The sequence below is a fragment of the Macrobrachium rosenbergii genome, chromosome 57, assembly GCF_040412425.1.
Source record: "Macrobrachium rosenbergii isolate ZJJX-2024 chromosome 57, ASM4041242v1, whole genome shotgun sequence".
In the NCBI taxonomy this organism is placed as follows: domain Eukaryota; kingdom Metazoa; phylum Arthropoda; class Malacostraca; order Decapoda; family Palaemonidae; genus Macrobrachium; species Macrobrachium rosenbergii.
In genome coordinates this window covers 602,826-625,000 of record NC_089797.1, presented here as the reverse complement: position 1 = coordinate 625,000, position 22,175 = coordinate 602,826, and the positions used below count along the sequence as shown (strand labels likewise).

Genomic DNA, 22,175 nt, shown 5'->3' with positions numbered 1-22,175 from the left:
AGGAAAGCTAAGTACCAGCGAGAACAATATATCAGCATAGGAAAGGTAAGTACCAATGAGAGCAATATATCAGCATAGGAAAGGTAAGTACCAGCGAGAGCAATGTATCAGCATAGGAAAGGTAAGTACCAATGAGAGCAATATATCAGCATAGGAAAGGTAAGTACCAGCGAGAGCAATGTATCAGCATAGGAAAGGTAAGTACCAGAGAGAGCAATATATCAGCATAGGAAAGGTAAGTACCAGCGAGAGCAATATATCAGCATAGGAAAGGTAAGTACCAGCGAGAGCAATATATCAGCATAGGAAAGGTAAGTACCAACGAGAGCAATATATCAGCATAGGAAGATAAGTACCAGCGAGAGCAATATATCAGCATAGGAAAGATAAGTACCAGCGAGAGCAATATATCAGCATAGGAAAGGTAAGTACCAACGAGAGCAACATATCAGCATAGGAAAGATAAGTAAGTACCAGCGAGAGCAATATATCAGCATAGGAAAGGTAAGTACCAGCGGGAGCAATATATCAGCCTAGTTTTGCAGGCGACGAATTTCATACTTGGAATGGGTCCACGCCACGTAAATATTTGATGAACGAAAGCACAATGCACTGAACTTCGATGAGGAATAGAAGGGTATAGGCTAATTGTCCCAATACGCGTGCTTGAGTACGTTAGACTGAAAGCATTTGTTTTACAGTATGGTACGCTAGACAAAGTATTTGCTTTACAATGCGGTACGTTAGACTGAAAGCATTTGTTTCACAATATGGTACATTGTTCTGAAAGCATTTGCTTTACAATAAGGTATGTTAGACTGAAAGTATTTGCTTTACAATAAGGTACGTTAGACTGAAAGTATTTGCTTTACAATATGGTATGTTAGACTGAAAGCTTTTGTTTCACAATATGGTACGTTAGACTGGAAGTATTTGCTTTACAATATGGTACTACTGAAAGCATTTGTTTTACAACAGGGTACGCTAGGCTGAAAGTATTTGCTTTACAATATGGTACGTTATACTGAAAGCATTTGCTTTACAATATGGTACGTAGACTGAAAGTATTTGTTTTACCACATGGTACGTTAGACTGAAAGTATTTGCTTTACAATATGGTACGTAGACTGAAAGTAATTTTGTTTTACCACATGGTACGTTAGACTGAAAGCATTTGTTTTACAATAGGGTACGCTAGACTGAAAGCATTTGCTATACAATATGGTACGTAAGACTGAAAGCATCTGTTTTACATTATGATGCATTAGACTGAAAGCATTTGTTTTACAATATGGTACGTTAGACTGAAAGCATTGACTTAAGCGAATATGAATGTAGATACAATAAAAGGAATGAACGGGGTTGCAGGTAGGGGCCGAAGGGACGCTGCAAAGAACCTTAAGTAATGCCTACAGTGCACGGCATGAGGTGCACTGACGGCAACACAGCAACATAAAAAAACAACTAACAACATTTCCTTTTCAATACACTTCTTTGGACTAGGTCTAACAATAGCTTGACTTTTCGAAAACTATGGTCTACAACAGACCTCGTTCATACGTGTCTGGAACCATTTTTACACAGATCCTGTCTTCAATAGATGTTACTGGGAACTGATTATCAAACACAGCAACACACACACACACACACACACACACACAAAATTTGTTTAGGCTTGATCTAACAACGTTGGGCGTTTGGCCACATTCCCCTGAGATCCATTTAGCTCTTTGCACCACACCTCTACGGCAATTGCAAGCTTATAAACAACAGCTTGGCTTTCCGCAAACTACGGTCTGCAGCAGACCCCTTTCATACGTGTCTGGAACCCGTTTTACAAGTGTCTTTCATCAAGTCGAGCGAACATGACCTAAAAACACACTTTCGTGTCGTATCGGACAATTTCTTCATGTCACAAACGGCAGTTCGTTTTGTGCCGAGCCATAATTTGTGGGTTCGTGCGGTCCAGGTTATCGACTGACACCTCCGAAGGGGAGAACAGAGGAAGAGGGACCAGTTACCGAAATTCTTTCCGTCTCCCTACTGAGGATATCGTGCAATTGGAACTTCAGAAGTTTAAGCGAAGATGCAATGCATTACTACCCTAATGCTAATCTCATTGCATTTTAATACATTTTTATCTATTTATTAATTTACTAATTTATTTCTTCTCCTTTAATAAGCGATACTTCTTCCTAATGAACACCATATCATTCTTTAGAAGCTTAAATTTCAGGTCAGTGGCCCCTTTGGTGGGCTTGTTCCAAATGAATAGGGTTCATCTGCTGAATAATAATAATAATAATAATAATAATAATAATAATAATAATAATAATAATAATAATAATAATAATAATAATAATAATAATAATAATAATAATATTTCTTTGAAAGCTTGAATTTCAAGTCAATGGCCCCTTTGGTGGGCTTGTTCTATATGAATAGAGTTAATAATAATAATAATCACACTTGCAAAACTGTACAATTGGCTTATGATTTATAAGAAAAACGGCTTACACATTGCATAAGGATATAAATATATTTCGAATAATAATAATAATAATAATAATAATAATAATAATAATAATAATAATAATAATAATAACTAGCTGACCAACCTGGCACTGCTGGGAAAAACTCTGAATGACAGTCGATCATTTACCTTAGAAAGGACGCATCACTTGGTGTGGTTTTCATTAGCATGTTTATTGAAAGCAATGAATTCTAGACAGAATTATTAATCACAGGAACGAAAAGCATTTTCAGTGATAGTACACACACTTTACATGACAAAAGAATTCAAAGGAGATGTAGGGACATTTTTCTAAGCGTGCCAGCAATTCCAGTCACGTTATTCGGCCTGACACAATGTTAAGTACAGTACAAGATGCCTATACATGCTTTTTGTAAATACTCATAAAATTTTGAATGCTAAAAAATAAAAAAAAATATTAATTTTTCCCTATTAACTCACACAATCTACCAATAAATAGTCAGCAGTAGAGCATACTCATCGCAGTTGCAAAACAACTTGAATGCAGCGTCTAATATCCTATGCTGCTAGGAAAATATACATTTAATGAAGTTACAAATAAATTTTCGCAATAATGTACTTAAAAATAATAACATAGAGACAAAAGAATATAGTCTACTTCTTGAATTATGTAAAAAAAAATATCAGTAACGAAACCACATCGGCCTAAAATCTTTATTTTTTTCCTTCGCGCCTTAAACACAATAAAGACGGCATTTAAACTCCCGCCGATCAAGGGCCCCGTTACAGGGAACCCCAGGGGCGATTTAAATGCCCTGGAGGGGTCCAGAAGATGCAGGTGTCCGCTGTCTCACGCAAATGAATGGGGGGAGGGAGGGGGGTGATTTAAACCATTCTTCCGCCGGGAAGAATTTAAAGGTATTCATTCAAACCGAACTGAGGTATTTGATTCCACGGAGTTTAAACATCTCTCCCCTTTTTAAAGCTAGGAGCGGTTTGCCACTTTGGTATTAAGTGATGATGTTTTACTAAAATGTACTTTTAATTATTTTTTTTAATACTTTAATTGGATTTTATAGTTTAAAATAGTTTTTAAGCTTATGTTAGAGTTAATATTGTTTCAAATGTCTCGTGAAATGGTAACATATATGAGGTGTTTCGTGTTTAACGTAAGTGTCCCCTGGCGTGAATTAGTTGGATCAAAAGATATGTAATAACAAAGATCTCTCTCTCTCTCTCTCTCTCTCTCTCTCTCTCTCTCTCTCTCTCTCTCTCTCTCTCTCTCTCGTGCCCACATGAAGGAATACTCAGATGGGTCTCAGAATCATTATTTATTTCTGTTTAAATCTGAACCTCACCCGAGGTATCAGGGTATTTTGAAGAAGCTAAAAAACGAATAAAATTCAGCTTTAAAAAGAGCCTGCTAAAAAGGTATTTCTCCTCACTACCATAGGTTCAGTGGGAGACAGATAGCCACTGAAGCCCTGTGGACTGTATGGAATCACACAAAATGATTGTTCATTATAATATACAATGAAATCAGCAAAACATATTTGGTCTTCTTAACCTGTAGGGAGGAAGGAAGTTTGAAGCTAAGGTATGTCATGTACAAAAGGCATTTGCTCTGCAAAGCAAGATCATTGCGTGAGAACATGAGTGCACACAGCGGAAAATAAGGGAAAATAGAAGCAGAGGAAGTAGTAATACAACAAACATGCTGTGATCTTAAGTGGTCAACTGTGACAGGAGATGGTATCTGGGCCTATATATAGGAGGAGGGAGAAGTTAAGGACATACAATGTGATTTTACCCTTGAGGATAACAGGGAACCAACTGCCGTGATAACAGATTTCGAAAACACAGAAGGAATTTAATGTTTAAAACAGCATTTTACTGAAATTTTCTTCGACTTGTGATTTAGCGTATTTGTGTAATTTATATATATATATATATATACTGTATATATATATATATATATTAATACACACGCTCGTATGTTTCTTCTAAGCTATACTGATTAATTACGATAAATTATAAGGAAATGATTAAATGGACAATTTGAAACTCTCTAGCAAGAAACAACACTGAAAGACGTCAACATTCCACAATCTATAGACCACATTAGATAAAAATCTACGGGCAGCACCAGCCCCGTTTACGGGGGAGGGGGAGGGAGGGGGGAAGGGGACTAGAGGAAGGGGAAAGAGGGAAGGAATGAGGGAAAGGGGAGGGGGAGGAGAGGGGAGAGGGGAGAGGGAAGGGGGTTGGAAGCCCCAGAATGCCCAGAAGCCTTCGGAGTTCCCAGAAGCCTTCGGAATTCCCAGAAGAAGCTTTCCGAATTCTAAGAAGCTTTCGGAATTCCCAGAAGAAGCTTTCGGAATTCCAAGAAGAAGCTTTCGGAATTCCCAGAAGAAGCTTTCAGAATTCCCAGAAGCTTTCGGAATTCCCAGAGGCCTCCGGGATTTCCAGTGTACATTCAGACACACAAACAAGACAGAGTTTTAGTATTTAATAATAATAATAATAATAATAATAATAATAATAATAATAATAATAATAATAATATAAACTCGACAAAACCAGAGCACGCGTTTGTGCCTGGTCGTTTGTGTACTCGTTTCTTTGTTTGCGCAAAGAACAACAAACGACAGAGGTTGAACGGACAAACCAATATATATATATATATATATATATATATATATATATATATATATATATATATATATATATATATATATACTGTATATACTGCATATATATATATATATATATATATATATATATATATATATATATATATATATATATATATATATATCATTCCTTCCAGGGCTACTGACCAACACTTATTCCTCCTAAAATCCATAATAATTCTGGAAAATCATTAGTACCACATTTGACTGGACTTCACCTTATCCACCTCATTAGAGGGAAATGCACCTGACCTCTGTGACGAAACCACCACGTGACCTTACAAGCTTGCGTGCTGAGGACAGGTCATTAAGGTGGGGAGGTGGGGAGAGGGTGGGAGGTCCAATTCTAACCCTCAAAATTGGATAGTTGTGTAATGTGAAATCTGGTATTGATTTCTTCGGCTCAGGCGAACGATAAAGTTCGTTTCTTGGAAGCAAATTGTAATTATGTTTATTTAATTTTTTCTTTATTGATTTTCAGCATTTTCTCAAACCTTCTTTATTTTCAGTATTTTCTCAAACCTTCGTTCCTAATGTTTTGTGAGGAAGCATGACAGTGTGTCAACGATAAACTTTAACCCGGATAATTAACATTCGCTGTGTTATGTAGGTTAGAATTATTTGCTAGTACAAGTTGCCGCTCGCTTACGCAAGTTGCCTCGAAATTATATAATTTCTGTTGCCACGGTTTCGTCACGAACAAATCCAGTGGAATGGAATATAGAATTTAGGCCAAAAGCCAAGCACTGGGACCTATGAGGTCATTCAGTACCGAAAGGGGAAACTGGGAGTGAAAACGCTTTAAAAGTGTAACAGAAGGAAAACCTCAAAGCAGTTGCAATATGAATCAACTATTAACAGAGAGTGGAAAGTAAGATGGAAGAAAGAGAATATGAACGGAGGTACAGTGAAAGGAATGAAAGGAGATGCAGCTAGGGGCCTAAGGAAGGGACGCTGCAAAGAACGCTGAGGAATGCCTACAGTGCACCGCATGAGGTCCACTCACGGTAGTAACTTCATAAGCAGATTCAACACTACTTCCAGGGCTTCGAACCCATTTGTAATGTCAAACTAACCTAACCAGACAATTGAATATTATTATTATTATTATTATTATTATTATTATTATTATTATTATTATTATTATTATTATTATTATTATTATTATTCAGAAGATGAAGGGAAAATATGGGCCACTGACTTGAAATTCAAGCTTCCAAAGAATATTATGGTGTTCATTTGAAAAAATATACAAAAGATATTATTATTATTATTATTATTATTATTATTATTATTATTATTATTCAGAAGATGAACCCTATTCATATGGAGCAAGCCCACCAAAGGGGCCACTGACTTGAAATTCAAGAGGCTTTCAAAGAATATTATGGTGTTCGCCTCTGTGGTGGGCTCGCTCCATATGAATAGGGTTCAGCTTCTGATTAATAATAATAATAATAATAATAATAATAATAATAATAATAATAATAATAACAAACAGTTTCCTTTCCAACTGGTTCCATTATACTATACACAACCCTCCCACATTCTATGCTACAAAAACTAAACTAAGGAGAAAATCCCTCAAACTCAATCACGTCTTTATCCGAAAAGTCAGATCTGTAAAACAAAGAAGAAGACTCGAACGCACAAAAAACAAAAAAGAACATTTATTCACATCGCATTTCTTCGAGGCACGCGACCTGACAGTTTATATAAACCTGGAAGTTACGAGCCAAACGCCTTCTGGAATTCCCTGAGCTAGGAGAGACTTGCAGTTCTCGATAGTCGAATGCTATTTTGGTAATTGCCTATAAATTGCTTTCTCGGCTTATGACACCAGCACTGCAGCGAGGTCAGTCACCTCGTTTTTCATCGAGTTATAGATGGTCAGAATATGGAATTCAGGTCAAAGGCCAGGGGCTGGGACTTGTGAGGTCATTCGGCGCTGAAACGGAAATTGACAGTGAGAAGGTTTGAAAGGTGTAAAAGGAGGAAAACCTCAAAGAGAATATGAACGGAGGTACAGTGAAAGGATTGAGAGAAGTTGCAGCTAGGGGCCGAAGGGAGGGTGCAAAGAACCTTAAGTAATGCCTACAGTGTACCGCACGTGAGGTGCACTGACTGCACTAACCCCCACGGGATAATCGAATTATAATTTTTCAGTATGTATTTATTTAATTTTTCATTCATATTGTAGTAATAATATTATACAACAGAATTATATAATTTAATGGAATAATATTTTCAATTCACTTAATTTACAATACCCCGTCCCCGTTAGTGCTTTCAGTACGTCTCACGAGGTACACTGTAGGCGTTACTAAAGGTTCTTCGCAGCGCGGCGTCCCTTCGGTCCCTAGCTGCAACCCCTTTCATTCCTTTCACTGTACCTTCGTTCATATTCTTTCTCTTCCATCTTACATTCCACCCTCTCCTAACAGTTGTTTTGTAGTGCAAATGCCTTGAGGTTTTTCTTTTGTTACACCTTCATAAACCTTCTTACTGTCAGTATCCATTTCAGTCGAGATAATGTTTTCTCTCTCTCTCTCTCTCTCTCTCTCTCTCTCTCTCTCTCTCTCTCTCTCTCTCTCTCTCTCTCTCCAAAAAGTACCAGTAACAGTAACCTACAGTCTCTCTCTCTCTCTCTCTCTCTCTCTCTCTCTCTCTCTCTCTCTCTCTCTCTCTCTCTCTCGTCAAAAAGTACCATTAACAGTCAACCTAATGTCTCTCTCTCTCTCTCTCTCTCTCTCTCTCTCTCTCTCTCTCTCTCTCTCTCTCTCTCTCTTCTCGTCAAAAGTACCATTAACGGTCAACATAACGTCTCTCTCTCTCTCTCTCTCTCGTCAAAAGTACCATTAACAGTCAACATAATGTGTCTCTCTCTCTCTCTCTCTCGTCACAAACTATACCATTAACAGTCAACATAATGTCTCCTTTCTCTCTCTCTCTCTCTCTCTCTCTCTCTCTCTCTCTCTCTCTCTCATGTCAAAAACTACCATTAACAGCCAACATAATGTCTCCTTTCTCTCTCTCTCTCTCTCTCTCTCTCTCTCTCTCTCTCTCTCTCTCTCTCTCTCTCTCTCTCTCTCTCTCTCCAGGAAGTCACGAAGTTGCATGATTAAATGCATCGTAAGTGGGATTTACAAGTCTTTCCTGAAGGTGGCAAGCAAACTTTTACTTCCGGGAAATATTCATTCGTCCTGAGAATAATTCCTGTGTTTATATTCGTGTATATTTATGAATATGGTGAAAGCTGACGCGTCACTCCGTCTGAGCGCAATATCTATAAGCTTCTATAAACACCAGCGCCTATGAATTGCAAATTCCTCTGAAAAAAATCCCTTTTTAAAAGAAATTCCATACATTTGAATTGAACTGAATTGAATATAGAATTTAGGCCAAAGGCCGAGCACTGGGACTCATGAGGTCATTCAGCGCTGTACTGGTTTGAAAGGTGTAACAGGAGAAAAATCTCGCAGCTGCACTATGAATCAATTGTTAGGAGAGAGTTGAGGAGAGTAAGATGGAAGAAAGAGAATATGAAAGGAGGTACAGTAAAAGGAACGAAAGGGTTGCAGCTAGGGGCCGAAGGCACACTGCAAAGAACCTTAAGTAATGCCTAAAGTGCACCACATGAGGAGCACTGACGGCGGTACCCCTACGGCGACCAAAAATTTGAAAAAATAGCCCTTTTAAGGAGAGATTCCAGAGATTCTTCAAATTCATTATAGCCTTGTTTTACAGATAGTGTTTAGGCTGTTATATATACAATATACAACCAAAGAATTACAAGTCATTACTGATAGCATTAGTTAATGCTAGCATTACAGAATATCAAACTGAAAAGCTTGTTGGCCAAATTAAAGAGAGGAAATAAAAAATTCCCGGGAATTCTACGAAACGCACAAAACAGAAGTGTTGCTAAATTCGCAAAACCCTCAAGCAAGGAAATTGACAGTTGCAGAGACGTACGGACTCACTCGAAGTTAGTTTGTAATTATTCTTCACAATGACAAGGAAAATTTGCAAGGTACATGCCCACAGTCAGGAATATTTCAATTTAGGTAAATAACTATTTATCTAAGTTGAAATATTTCTGACTGACGATATGTACATACTCATGTGCTCCTCGAATTCATGTACACACAAAGGATACACACCCACAAATGTACACTCTAAAGTACACTATCACAAGTACATGCAAAGTTTGGGTGTACACATCTGCTTACACAGGTAGTTATAATATTCACACCGACAGTCACAAACACTACCATTCAGCATGCAAAGTTAAGAGGGTACACAGCCACATACATAAAGATTTAATCACCCACAAACACATCCAAGATAAAAACATACACGGTCACAAACAGCATTTAAAGTTATAGGGTACTGTACTTAGCCACATATACACAGTTCAAATGTACATCTCACATGCACAGAAAGGTGAAACGTGTACACTCACGAATACAGACATACAGTCGGAATGTACACACCCAGAAATACACACACAAAGTGTACACAACTACAGCCAAAGGGAGAGTTAGAACGTCCACACCTACAAACACATTCAATGGAATGTTAGTATTTTGTTTACATGTTTACTATGGTTACTAAATCATCGTACACAATACGGAGCACCTTACTCATGGAATGCAATTCTCTCTCTCTCTCTCTCTCTCTCTCTCTCTGTGTGTGAAATTGCGACTGGGAGACACTCGAAATCAATACTTGATCGTTATTCGGTGTAAAACTTTATTATTTCCGTCACGACAAAATCTTTGGTCTCTCGCCCTGGTCTCGTGTCAAATGGCGTCGAGAATAGTAGTACTAAACATGTCAGCAGATTTTATATAATATATATATATATATATATATATATATATATATATATATATACATATAGTAATTGTATTAATGCACAGAACAATGGTGGAAGTGATAAAGTTTATAATATATATATATATATATATATATATATATATATATATATATATGTGTGTGTGTGTGTGTGTGTGTGTGTGTGTGTGTGTGTGTGTGTGTGTGTATAAAACTTTGTGTAAGCTTTCAAAGTAGATAACCTCATTACCAGGAAAAAAATTTATGCCAAAAACTACGACAATACATTGAAAATACAATAATATCAACTGTCTTACTAAAACTCAGCAAAATACATAACACAAATAAAAATAAAACTTATAAATGGAACTTATATACTGCCAATAAAGGCGTGAACTGCGTACATAAAAAATGACTTTACTTACCTTACTCGCGGTGGCTACTTGACCCAGAAGTTATAAGTTTTACTTGATAAGTTTTCCTAAATTAGGTTCCTGTTGACGTTCAATGCAGGCGCTTATATTTTGTTTACCTGCTTATAAAGGGGTCTGCAACAAGGCCAAGAGAAAGAGGAGGTCTGCTCACTTTGCCCCAAATCCCCTATGTAGGCATTGTCTACCTCCTTATTGCGTCAGCAGGTGAATTGCTGTAATGAGCAGGTACCTCTATGATACGTCATTGCCTATACGTAGTTACCCCAGGTGGGAGGCGACCTCACCCAATTGGGTAGACCTTATGTCTCTTGGCCTTGGTCTGCAATGCGTAGAAGCCAGCTATCGTTGGCTCAGAAGCAGAGCTGTGGAACACAGAGGCCTCTCTGTTAGAACGAGAATTCCACTCTCTAAACTCGGGTAACCCCCATTTTCTAGCAACAAAAGAGAGCAGTTTAGCACACGTTCATCCTTTCACTCGGAACTGTGGAAGAAAGAAGCCTCTCAGTTAGAACGAGAATTCCACTCTCTAAACCCCCATTTTCTAGCAATAAAAGGAGAGCAGTTTAGCAGACTTTCACCCTTTCACTCACCGGGATTTTAAACTAACTGTCATTCTGCTCAAACAGACTTCACCCCCAATTTCCGAGTCTATGTTCATACGTATGAAACCGCAGCTGAATAACTTGTCAGGAGTACAATTAGCAATTGGAAGACTCGTTTCGCCGGAGCTGCTCTAAATACTTAGTTCATTTTTACTTTATTTTTCTCTGTTTTATTAACCTTTTTTTTAAATCTTGCTTTTATTTTTAATTGCGGATTTATTTTTATTCGTTTCAACCATTTGCTTAAGCATTATCAAGATAGTTCACTTGTACTGTATTGTATTTTCAACGATTTTTACAGGTTTTGTCATCAATTCATTAATTCCAGCTTACGTTACAAATGCTATTCTCACGCTTCTTCAAGTTCAAGTAATACAAAAACATCTTACGTGGTTACGAAGTCACCTCTGTGGCAACAATAGATAAACACGAAACTATCGTACAACTGTTCGAAGATTAACTGCCTAAAATTTTTTTTTTTTTTTTTACAAGCAGTTCGTCCAGTTCGTACGTCCCTGGGCTATTGTTGATCAAATCGGAAGGATTACTTATTTTATTGTACAGGATTCAAAATGTTTCGTTTTAGAGTTTCCTTACAGAATATGATCTCATCCGCATTTTTTCCAGTTGATAGTGTGGGTTTACGTTCGCGCATGCGCTGAGATAAACTACTGGCTATGTTCCTTGTTCGAGGGTTATACTTTTTTGTTATTTTAATGGTATGTCGAGATCCTTACCACTTTATCCCGCATATTTTGAATTAGGATGGTTCCAAGGGATCGATGGATATCATATAATGCAATCGTTTTGTAGAGTTCAGTGATTATAATATATACATATGTTTATATGTGTGTGCGTATTCCATCTACTTTGTTCGCAGCCACAATATATTCTAAAATATTTGCCACACCTTTTAGTTCTGTCTTGAGCTAAAATTTAAAACGTATTGTAATATAATTCCTTTGGTAATTTCTCAGCTATTAAGTGCTTCAAACCAACTGTCAATGTCTATTCCTTCTATCATCTCAATCTATCCACTTTCAATCACGACTTTCAATTCCTAGTCCCTATTCCTTTATTCCCTTCCAAGTTCCTTGCCGGATCAACCCCTTGAACATTATTCCATAGCCACTAGTCACCATAGGGGGCTAGTGCCGTCAGTGCATCTCACGTGGTGCACTGCAGGCATTACCTAAGGGTCTTAGCAGCGTCTCCTCAGCCCCTAGTCGCAACCTCTCTCATTTCCTAAACTGTACCTCCGTTCATATTCTCTTGCTACCACCTGACTTTCCAACCTCTCTAAAAATTGTTTCCTAGTTCAACTCTGAGGTTTTCCTCCTGTTACACCTTTCAAACCTTCTTACTATCAATATCCCCTTTTAGCACTGAATGACCTTTGGCCTAAATTCTGTGTCCTATTCTATTCTATTGCATAGCCACTAGTACTAAAGCTGACCTTCTTACTCCATCAAAGACGCCCTGACACACTCTGCGGACCTTTTTTTCCAGGGCACCATCGTCCCCAAGGCAGACTTCGATGCTGAATTGGCATGTAAGCAGTTCAAGAAGGCCATGAAGGGAATCGGGACAGACGAGAACGCCATCATCAGGATATTGGTCAGCCACAACAACCTTCAGAGGACTGAGATTCAGGAGAAGTACAAGGAGATGTTTGGCCAGGTAAGGTGTATGTCTGACACTTCTCAGTTAGTTTGAATAGAACAGAATACATTTCCAAGTTGGTTTGAATAGAACAGATACATTTCCAAGTTGATTTGAATAGAACAGAATACATTTCCAAGTTGGTTTGAATAGAACAGAATACATTTCCAAGTTGGTTTGAATAGAACAGAATACATTTCCAAGTTGGTTTGAATAGAACAGAATGCATTTCCAAGTTGGTTTGAATAGAACAGAATGCATTTCCAAGTTGGTTTGAATAGAACAGAATGCATTTCCAAATTGGTTTGAATAGAACAGAATGCATTTCCAAATTGGTTTGAATAGAACAGCTACATTTCCAAGTTGATTTGAATAGAACAGAATACAGAGTTTAGGCCAAAGCCCAAGCTGAGCTGGGACCTATGAGGTCATTCAGAGCTGAAAGTGAAATTGACAGTTAGAAGGTCTGAAAGGTGTAACAGGAGGAAAACCTCCTGTTGTTATTATTATTATTATTATTATTTAGAAGATGAACCCTATTCATATGGAACAAGCCCACCGCAGGGGCCACTGACTTGAAATTCAAGCTTCCAAAGAATATTTCTATGGTGTTCATCAGACAGAGGTTAACAGAAAGCCACAGAATAATATCGACGTCTCTCCATAGATGGATTTCTTAATGACCCAGACTCTTCGATAACTCTGGCTATGTTCTTTGTTTAATCTTTAGTCTATCATTCTCCCGAAGGACCTACTGGACGACCTGAAAGAGGAGCTCGGCGGCCACTTCGAAGAAGCGGTCGTTGCGATGCTGATCCCACCCAACGACCTCCTCACTTCGAGTCTCAAAGAAGCCTTCGACGTGAGTTAGACTGACGTCTCTTCTCTGATGTGGCTGAAAGTGGCGTAAACACTCGCCTTGCTTTCTCTCCTTTTCTTTTGGTTTTTTTCGTGTTTTAGTAAAATGCATTTGGTTGTCAGTTTAAAAAAAAAAACTGTGTTTCCTTTATATGCTGAAAATATAGTTTGTTTTCGCTTTCATTTTTCATTATTCATCAAACTAAGTTTTAGTGAAATGCCTTTGGTTGTCAGCTGAAAATAAGCTGAGATTCCTTTATATGTAAAAAATATAGTTCGTTTTCACTTTCACTTTTCATTACTCACCAAACTAAGTTTGAGTAAAATGCCTCTGAGTTTCCTTAATGTGTTGAAAATAGTTTGTATTTACTTTCATTTTATCAATTTATCTTTAATATTTCTCTCCAGTCTCTGCCATAGTTTAGTATTCTTTTGTTCCCCTCACTTACAATATTTCTTCAATTACTGTCACTTTTACGCATTTTTCTTAATTTCCTATCACTTGAAAAATGTCTTGTCTTATAGTTTAAAAGCATGATATTCTATATTTCCTGTCATTCTAAAGCCCCTACTGCATTTCTGACTTAAAAACAGGTTTCTTCATTTCAGTTAAAAACATATTTCATTGTTTCCACTCATTAAAAAATATGTGTATATCAATATTTCCTGCCAATTAAAACATTTAGTTTTCACTCTAAAAGAGAGTTTCAGAGCCGTGTTTTTGCCACTGGATAACATAATTCTCAAAATCCTGAGTCGATAATCAAGACGTACACCGCTTCTTCATTATGCAAAGAATTGCAGAATTTTATAACAAAGCCATAAAATTATACTAAAATAATAATACAGTATCTATGAGTATCATGATTTTTTTACTTTGCAGCAATGTCTCTTGGTGAAAAGTGGAGTGTAGTTCCCTTAGAGTTTTTCTTAGTTTCCAGTTTAGTGTATCAAAACATTATTATTATTATTATTATTATTATTATTATTATTATTATTATTATTATTATTATTATTCAGAAGATGAACCCTATTTATAGGGAACAAGCTCACAGGGGCCACTGACTTGAAATTCAGGCTTCCAAAGAAGTTGGTGTTAAGTCGTAACTCCTGGAGAAAATTACCATCACTTGTCAGCCCATTAAAACCTTCGGTAACTAGCAAATCTTGCTGGTTTTCGCTGCTAGTAATAACAAATGTCCCCCCACCCCCACACAGGGAGCTGGTACTGACGAAAACGCGTTGGTGGACATCCTCTGCTGCAAGACACCTGAAGAACTGCAAAGTCTCTGTTTCTACTACGAGGAAGGTAGGTTGTACCGTCGTCACTTGTAGTAGTTCTATAGTACCAGTAGCACTAGAAGAAGTAGCATTAGAGGCAGAGATAGCAGTAGTGATGGTGGTATCAATGGCTTCCTTCCTGGTACTGAGTTAGTCAGATAGTTGATGCTGATATAATTACATCACCTCTCTTTTGATATTCTTTTACCATCCTTACTAATTGTTTTTGAAGGCTCATGCGTTCTCTCATACAGTCTCGCAGTGAGGGTGTAAAATCACTTCTTTGACTTCAAAATGTTAGAAAATTGTAGTGAGACATGTTGGCAACTTGTTGCATACATATCACAAACAGGTTGATAGCAAGTCAACAACCATTAGTGGAGAACGAATCTTAAGCCAGTGCTGAATGACCATACAAAACACAGGTTGGTAACTTGTTGCATATATATCACAAACATGTTGGCAACAACTCAACACCCGTAAGTGAAGAACGAACCTTTGGCCAGTTCTGAATGACCATATAAAACACAGGTTGGCAACTTGTTGCGTACATATCACAAATATGTCGGTAACAACTCAACAACTGTAAATGAAGAACAAACCTTTGATACAAAACATAGGTTGGCAACTTATTGCATACATATCACAAACATGTTGAAAACAAATCAACAACCATCAGTGGAGAACGAACCTTTGACCAGTGCTGGATGATCGTATGAAACAGTGGTATGGAATACCTACAAGTTGTTGACCTGCATCCAACTTGTTTGTGATGTGTGTATGACAAGTGACCAACATGTGCTTGTGACATGTTGTAGTAGACTTTAGAACCTGCCAAAATATTGAAAACTTAATAAGCCACTGACTTGTATTCGACTTGTTTGTGATGTGTGTACAACAAGTCACCAACACGTGCTTGTGACGTTTTACGTAGACTTCAGAATCTGCCGAAGTATTGTCAACTTATCACCAACAATTTCTTTTAGCAAACGGCAGGAGTCTCGACGACGAACTGGAATCGGAGTTAACCGGAGAATTCCAGAGCCTCATGAGGAGTCTCGTGGCTGCAGGAAGGGACGAGGACCAGACGAGGGATGCTGTCAAGGCTCGTAAGGATGCTCAGGTAAGCGGAGCAATGCGCAAGGATTCTGTTCGAGAGAATCCTACGGACATTTAAAGGCTCTCCTGAAACAGTCAGGGTCTACTAGTGGACATTATGGGACCTGGTCTTTAGGCTAATAGTTTAAATTTAAATTGCATCCCTACCTCAGCCTACCCAGAAAGAGAGAGAGAGAGAGAGAGAGAGAGAGAGAGAGAGAGAGAGAGAGAGAGAGAGAGAGAGAGAGGGGGGATGTTATTGACGGACTATGTTTTGGGATCTAGCCTTTGGCTGATGGCTTAAACTCCATACCATTCCCTCCAACTCCACCCACCAGAGAGAGAGAGAGAGAGAGAGAGAGAGAGAGTTAATAAAGGACTACATTTTGGGATTTAGTCTTCGGTTGATAGTTTAAATTGAATCCCACTTCAGCCTACCCACACACACACACAGAGAGAGAGAGAGAGAGAGAGAGAGAGAGAGAGAGAGAGAGAGAGAGAGAGAGAGTGGTCCACCCAGGAGATTATTGCTGGTAGAGATTGGGAAGGAATCGGAAAATGTCACTTTTGACGTGGTTGAAAATGGCGTATCTAATATTGGGAATCATTTCCTTTTTTTATTTCTTATTTTATTAAGGTTGCAGTGACCTTTTTCGCTTACCTTCGGTAACCAAACGCTACCGGGAAAAACTGGGAGACTGAACAGAAATTATGAAAAAAGTTAAAACTAAATCAATTAGAAGCTACAAGAATGGGTTAGGCCTATATATTGTTTGCTATCGTCACTTGAAGCCTTCTCTTGCTGAAATCAATGAACCAGTTCTTTTTTTTTATTCAAGATTTACTGAATAAAAGTAGCACCAGGAATTAGTTCAAATAGATACCTGTAAACACGCGATAGCTTTTTTTGTTCTATTTCTTGCAGTGGTAACAAGATATTCGGAATTCTAAAGAAAAAGAACAAAGAAAAAAATGTTTGCATGTCGTCGGGAACAATTCGTGACGAATTTCACGCTGAAATTTAGCGTTGCAAGAGATAAGCCTCATTTATTCAGTGAGTTTACGAAGCTCACAGAAACTCAAAAATTTCTGAATTATCAAAAATATCTGGAACATGGACTAAACTTCACGTAACCACGATCAATGGATTTCTTTGTTGTTAATTCTGCTAACGCCACGTGCTGGATTCATACTCCTTTTCATTGCTTTTCCTCCTGGTTGTCTAAATAAATAGTGGTAATTGATGTAAAATTTAGGCCTAATGCCAAGCGCTGGGACCTATGAGGGTAAATGAGAGTAGAGGATCGAAGAAAGTAAGATGGAAGAAAGATAATATGAAAGGAGATTCAGCAAAAGGAATGAAAGGGGTTGTAACATATGGATGATGACTCGACGCTCCTTTATCCCAGATGGTCTAATTTTGTTTCGTATGATTATTAGCTCTTAAATATACAGTTTTCTTCCTCACAGCTAAGAAGCTCTGCGGAATTTTCCATACATTTAAGCTTACTGAATAAGAGAAGGGTATCTGTCTTGTATCGCCATGTTGTAGTGTGAAATTTGTCACGAACTGAGAAGGCTTCAGGTGACGATAGCACACATAGGCCTAATCCATTCTTTTAGCTTCTAACTGATTTCAATTCGATCCCCTTTTCTCTCCAATCTCCCAGATTTTCCGGGTGGCTATTTATCACGATTAGACTCCTTAATTTTTGGCCCAGTGATTTAGGTTCATTTGTCCTAGATAAAATAGATCATGAAGTTTAACATTAACAAATTGCCCATATAGTTTTGTCCAGTAATTCTATGGAGGAGATATTTGTCAACAACTCACTGCATTTTTCTCACTCCTTTGCTCAATGAAGTCCAAAAGCAGCATTTTAATCATTCCTGCTTTGTAACGCTGCGGACAAATACATGAGAAAGTATAAACAGTCACCGTGGTTAATATAAGCCTAGATATTAACTCAGATTTATTAATATTTTATAGCAGGATGTCTTCGCACAGAGAGAGAGAGAGAGAGAGAGAGAGAGAGAGAGAGAGAGAGAGAGAGAGAGAGAGAGAGAGAGAGAGAGAGAGAGAGAATAAATTATAGGACTATTCTCTTTTCTTCTTTTCAGGACTTATATGATGCAGGCATTGGTCTGAACGGTGAATCCGAGGCTTCGGAATTTATTTCCATATTGAACACCAGGAGTTACCCTCAACTGCAAGAAATTTTCTTGGCTTACGAGAACATCGCCCAGGAATCCATTGAGAACGCCATATCCTCTGAATTCGATGGGGATATGAAAAATGGCCTGCTTGCAATAGGTAATAGAGAGAGAGGGAGAGAGAGGGTGGATTAGTCACAGTCAACCTAATTCCAATGCAAAAATTTTTAACTTTTTCTTAAACAAATAGGCCTAATGATCAGATATTATTCCATCAGCTCATCTTATCACCATTAGATTCATCAGATTACTCTTCTTCCACCTATTACGCACTAACTCATACCCTAACAAATTCATTTACTTATCTTACTCTCCCGTCCATTCTGCACTTGAAAACAGTTTAACAAATTCATTTCCTCTTCCATTTACTTGTCTTACTCTCTCTCTTTCAGTCCAGCGAGTTAAAGATCCTTTGGCCTTCTACGCAACTCGAATCCACCAAGCTCTGGACGGAGCTGGGACTGACGACAAGACGCTCATTCGAATCCTCGTGTCACGGTCAGAGGTGAGTCCATTTGAATAGTATGCATATAGACATCACCCTATATATGAACAAGTTACATTCCGAACGGCCGTTCATATCTTGAATTATTCGCAAGTTGGTCTTCACGCCTATTCAAGGGCAGTATGATATACAGTCAGTACAGTACTGTACATTTTTTCATCCTAAAACACAGTAGAGTACTGTGTTTTACAGAGCACAGTACTTTATTAATATGAATGATACATAAAACTTAAATAAATTGCAATGATAATAAAACTGTTTCTTACCGAACACAATTTCAATTTGCGATCACGTTCGTTCGTATCTCTGAATGTTCGAAAGTAGGGTAGTGTCTTATAGCTGGGCCCTCCTCAAGGGATCCCTTCCCTACGCAGTCTCCTCCTCCCCCCAACGCTAATGTGAGGATCTCCTCCTGGAATGCTTCCTAGCTTAGAAGGAACCCCGCATCCCTCCCAGGAAGGTAGCCCCAGAGGAGGACTTTCCCAACAGGGGTGCCCTAGATCTCTCTGGGAAAGCACCCTGAGGCAGGCCCTGAAGAACCACCTCCTCGAGGAATGCCATCCCTAGGAAGCCTTGGCATTCACCCTTGTGGAGAGACCCTTCAACGGGAATGCTTCCCAGCCTGGCAGGAGCCCTTCTTCCCTCCTAAGGATGCAGTTCCCAGAGGAGGTCCTTCCTGGGGTGCCCTAGCTTCATGTGCAAAAGTTTTCCTGGGGCAGGGTAAAAGATTTTCCTTCAGGGGTGCCTTCTCCAAGAAGACTTGGCACCCTACAGGAACCCTGCCTCCCTCCTAAGCAGCCCTGGAGGATGGCCTCCCTGCTGGGGGTGCCGTTGCTCTTCTGGGAAGGTATCCCTAGGGCAGAGGCTGGAGACCCTCCCCAAAGGATGCCTTCCCTTGGAAGCCCTTGCTTTATACATATCTTCATGACACAAATCCTTTCTTGACAAACCTGTAACCTTCATTTCTCCACAACAGATTGACTTGGCCGATATCCGCAAGAAGTATAACGAACTTTTCGACACAGACATGGCTGAAGACATTAAGGAAGACACAGGCGGTGATTATGGTAAGCTACTTGTCACCATCGTCAACAATAGTTAAGACAGCTAAGTACGCGTAATCAACTGACAACGGGCAACGGTATCCACCGTCTGTGAGAAATGGCACTCGTGATATCATGGTTTTTAAAAAAAGCAGTCAGATCACTTTCAAGAACCAGTGTTTGGTTGTTTATGTATGTTGATCTTTATGTTAACAGATGTTTTCTTTTCTGGGGATACTGATCACAGATAACCTTCAGAGTTTTTGGTCAGCCTAACAGGAAAATGGAATAAACAAAATACGTGAGAAATGATTGCTTAATACCATATCTCCTTCAGCAAATGAAAATCTGACTCACAGTATAATAATTGTGTATGAAACGTTGTCTTGTTGGCAAAGACATTCAGTTAATCTCAGTATACAATTTTCAACATACTGTATTCATCATATTGTTGCAAATCTGCGGAAAATACCAATGGCTGTTGTTAAGATCAATGCAAGTAGTCAAAATAATTTTTCAAAAGGAAGATGAAATCAAACGTGAAAATATGGACATAAATCTTCAAACTACATTCATGAACTCATGCGTTTTGAGTAGTTTCAGTGAGATCCAATTTTAATGACATTTCACAAATGCAACATTCCATCAAATCACAATTTTCACACGAACGTCAGCCAAGCTATTTGCTATTCTCTGAACAACCTTCTTCACCTTAGAAAATCAAACATGGTGAACTGTAGTATCCTCAATTAGTTATAAAATATAAAATTAAATATGGATAAATGTCCATGTACTTCTGTTCATTGTTTACGTGTGTTTGTGTGTAACAACCAAGCCACACTATGGTCAAAGCAGCTTTAAGATTTATTTTTGCTTTTGAATACTCATTCTTAAGAAAAGGTTCCCCAGTGGAAAGATGTGCGAGTTCCTACATATATGAATTCCTTTAAACCACATAGCCTGTGAGAGGGTACACGTTATGAATTTATGTGTATGCAAATTATCTTAGTCATGCTTGCCACATTTAATGTTTTTTCATGGTAGAAAGAGGGCAAAATGGAATTCACAAGGCATTATTGAAATACTGAAACCTGAACATCCAAAATATTACAATTCTGAACAACACCCAATAGTTAGGTACCTAATGATAAAAAGCACAAGTTGTTTCAACTGAAAAGATTTCAGTTCTTAATTTAGGTGTGGTCTACCATCAGGGAACCTACAGCAAGGTAAAAGGTTAAAGGTATGCTAACCTGGCCCTAAATGTTAATTCTGACATGAAAAAATGGTATAAACATTTGGTTCAAGTGAGCAACCGTTCATTTATCATGAGCCTTAGTCGCAATAGTTTTGATATGTTAAGGAATAACACGTTTAACAGCCATGCTATTTTGTAAAAAATATCCGTCCTGTCTTCTTCCTTGTCAAGTGCCTTTTAGATATATTTGTAATGTCAGGATGTGAACAACTTAAATTGTAAACAAGGGAATGAAGACCGAAATTCACTACCTTCAGAATCATCCAAGGTTACCAAATGGACTCTCAATGACGAGATTGTGTGTGGAGTATTGCTTCTCATTCTATATTTTATTCCTTTATTTATTTTTGTAAAAGCTGACATATCAGTGTAATGTTTAGCACTTAGGCCTCGCACTGTATTTTCGTAGGAATATAAACTATAAAGTGATAAGAACAGATTTCAAAGTATGATTCATCCTTTGAAAAGTGGTGGATCTATTGGAATTGGAACCTATGAGGCCATTCAACATTGGAAATAAGTAATCCCTACGGTGCACGGCAGGAGGTGCACTGACGGCACTACTCTCTACAGGGGAATTATTTTGAGAGAACCAAGACAAGAACAGCTCCCTCAAGCAGCGACAGAATGTACAGGCAGTCCCCGAATTAAGGCGGTCTCGACATAAGTCGATCCAATCTTATGACGCGTTTCAAAAATATTTCTAAAAAATTGGTCTCCGATTTATGGCAAAAATCTGATATTAAGGCGATCCCAAAAGTTAAGGCGACGTTAGGCTGGGTATGTACTAGTTTCCGAGCTCCCTCATGTAAATAAGAAGTGTCGCCATCCTTCCAGCATGCAAGCCAACCACACGATTAAATGTAAGGCTTTCATTATTTTTATTAATTTTTATAAATTTTTTAAAGTTAAGATCTAACTTATGTTGCGCCTCAGGAGCGGTTCTCCGCCTTAACTCGGGGACTGGCTGTACGCTGTACACGCCTGAAGTGTGCCGCAGAGGAACCTGAAGGCCTCATTTAGACAGCTACAAGAATAACCTGTAAGAGAAAGCCCTGGACGACACAAAATGGGAATTGGAACACCTCCTTCAACAAGAAAGAATGAAGCTTTCAAGGACCACCTTTCCCATTACATTGCAAAGATGCAATGCATTGCCACTCTAAAACAAGTCTCCTTGTTTTTATAATTCAT

At 38.3% G+C, this 22,175-nt stretch overlaps 1 protein-coding gene across 1 annotated transcript in view; it reads left to right on the top strand.

Moving 5' to 3' along the window:
- Window positions 1-21,420, top strand: part of LOC136837038 (annexin-B12-like) — a 28,335-nt gene extending 6,915 nt beyond the window's left edge. Inside the window, exons 2-8 of the mRNA XM_067101615.1 lie at window positions 12,572-12,742; window positions 13,473-13,586; window positions 14,801-14,891; window positions 15,850-15,986; window positions 18,083-18,275; window positions 18,568-18,680; window positions 19,657-21,420. Of these exons, the coding sequence (XP_066957716.1) occupies window positions 12,572-12,742; window positions 13,473-13,586; window positions 14,801-14,891; window positions 15,850-15,986; window positions 18,083-18,275; window positions 18,568-18,680; window positions 19,657-19,782 (945 nt within the window). The 3' untranslated portion in view covers window positions 19,783-21,420. The remainder of the gene's footprint in view (window positions 1-12,571; window positions 12,743-13,472; window positions 13,587-14,800; window positions 14,892-15,849; window positions 15,987-18,082; window positions 18,276-18,567; window positions 18,681-19,656) is intronic.
- The last annotated feature ends 755 nt before the right edge of the window (window positions 21,421-22,175 follow it).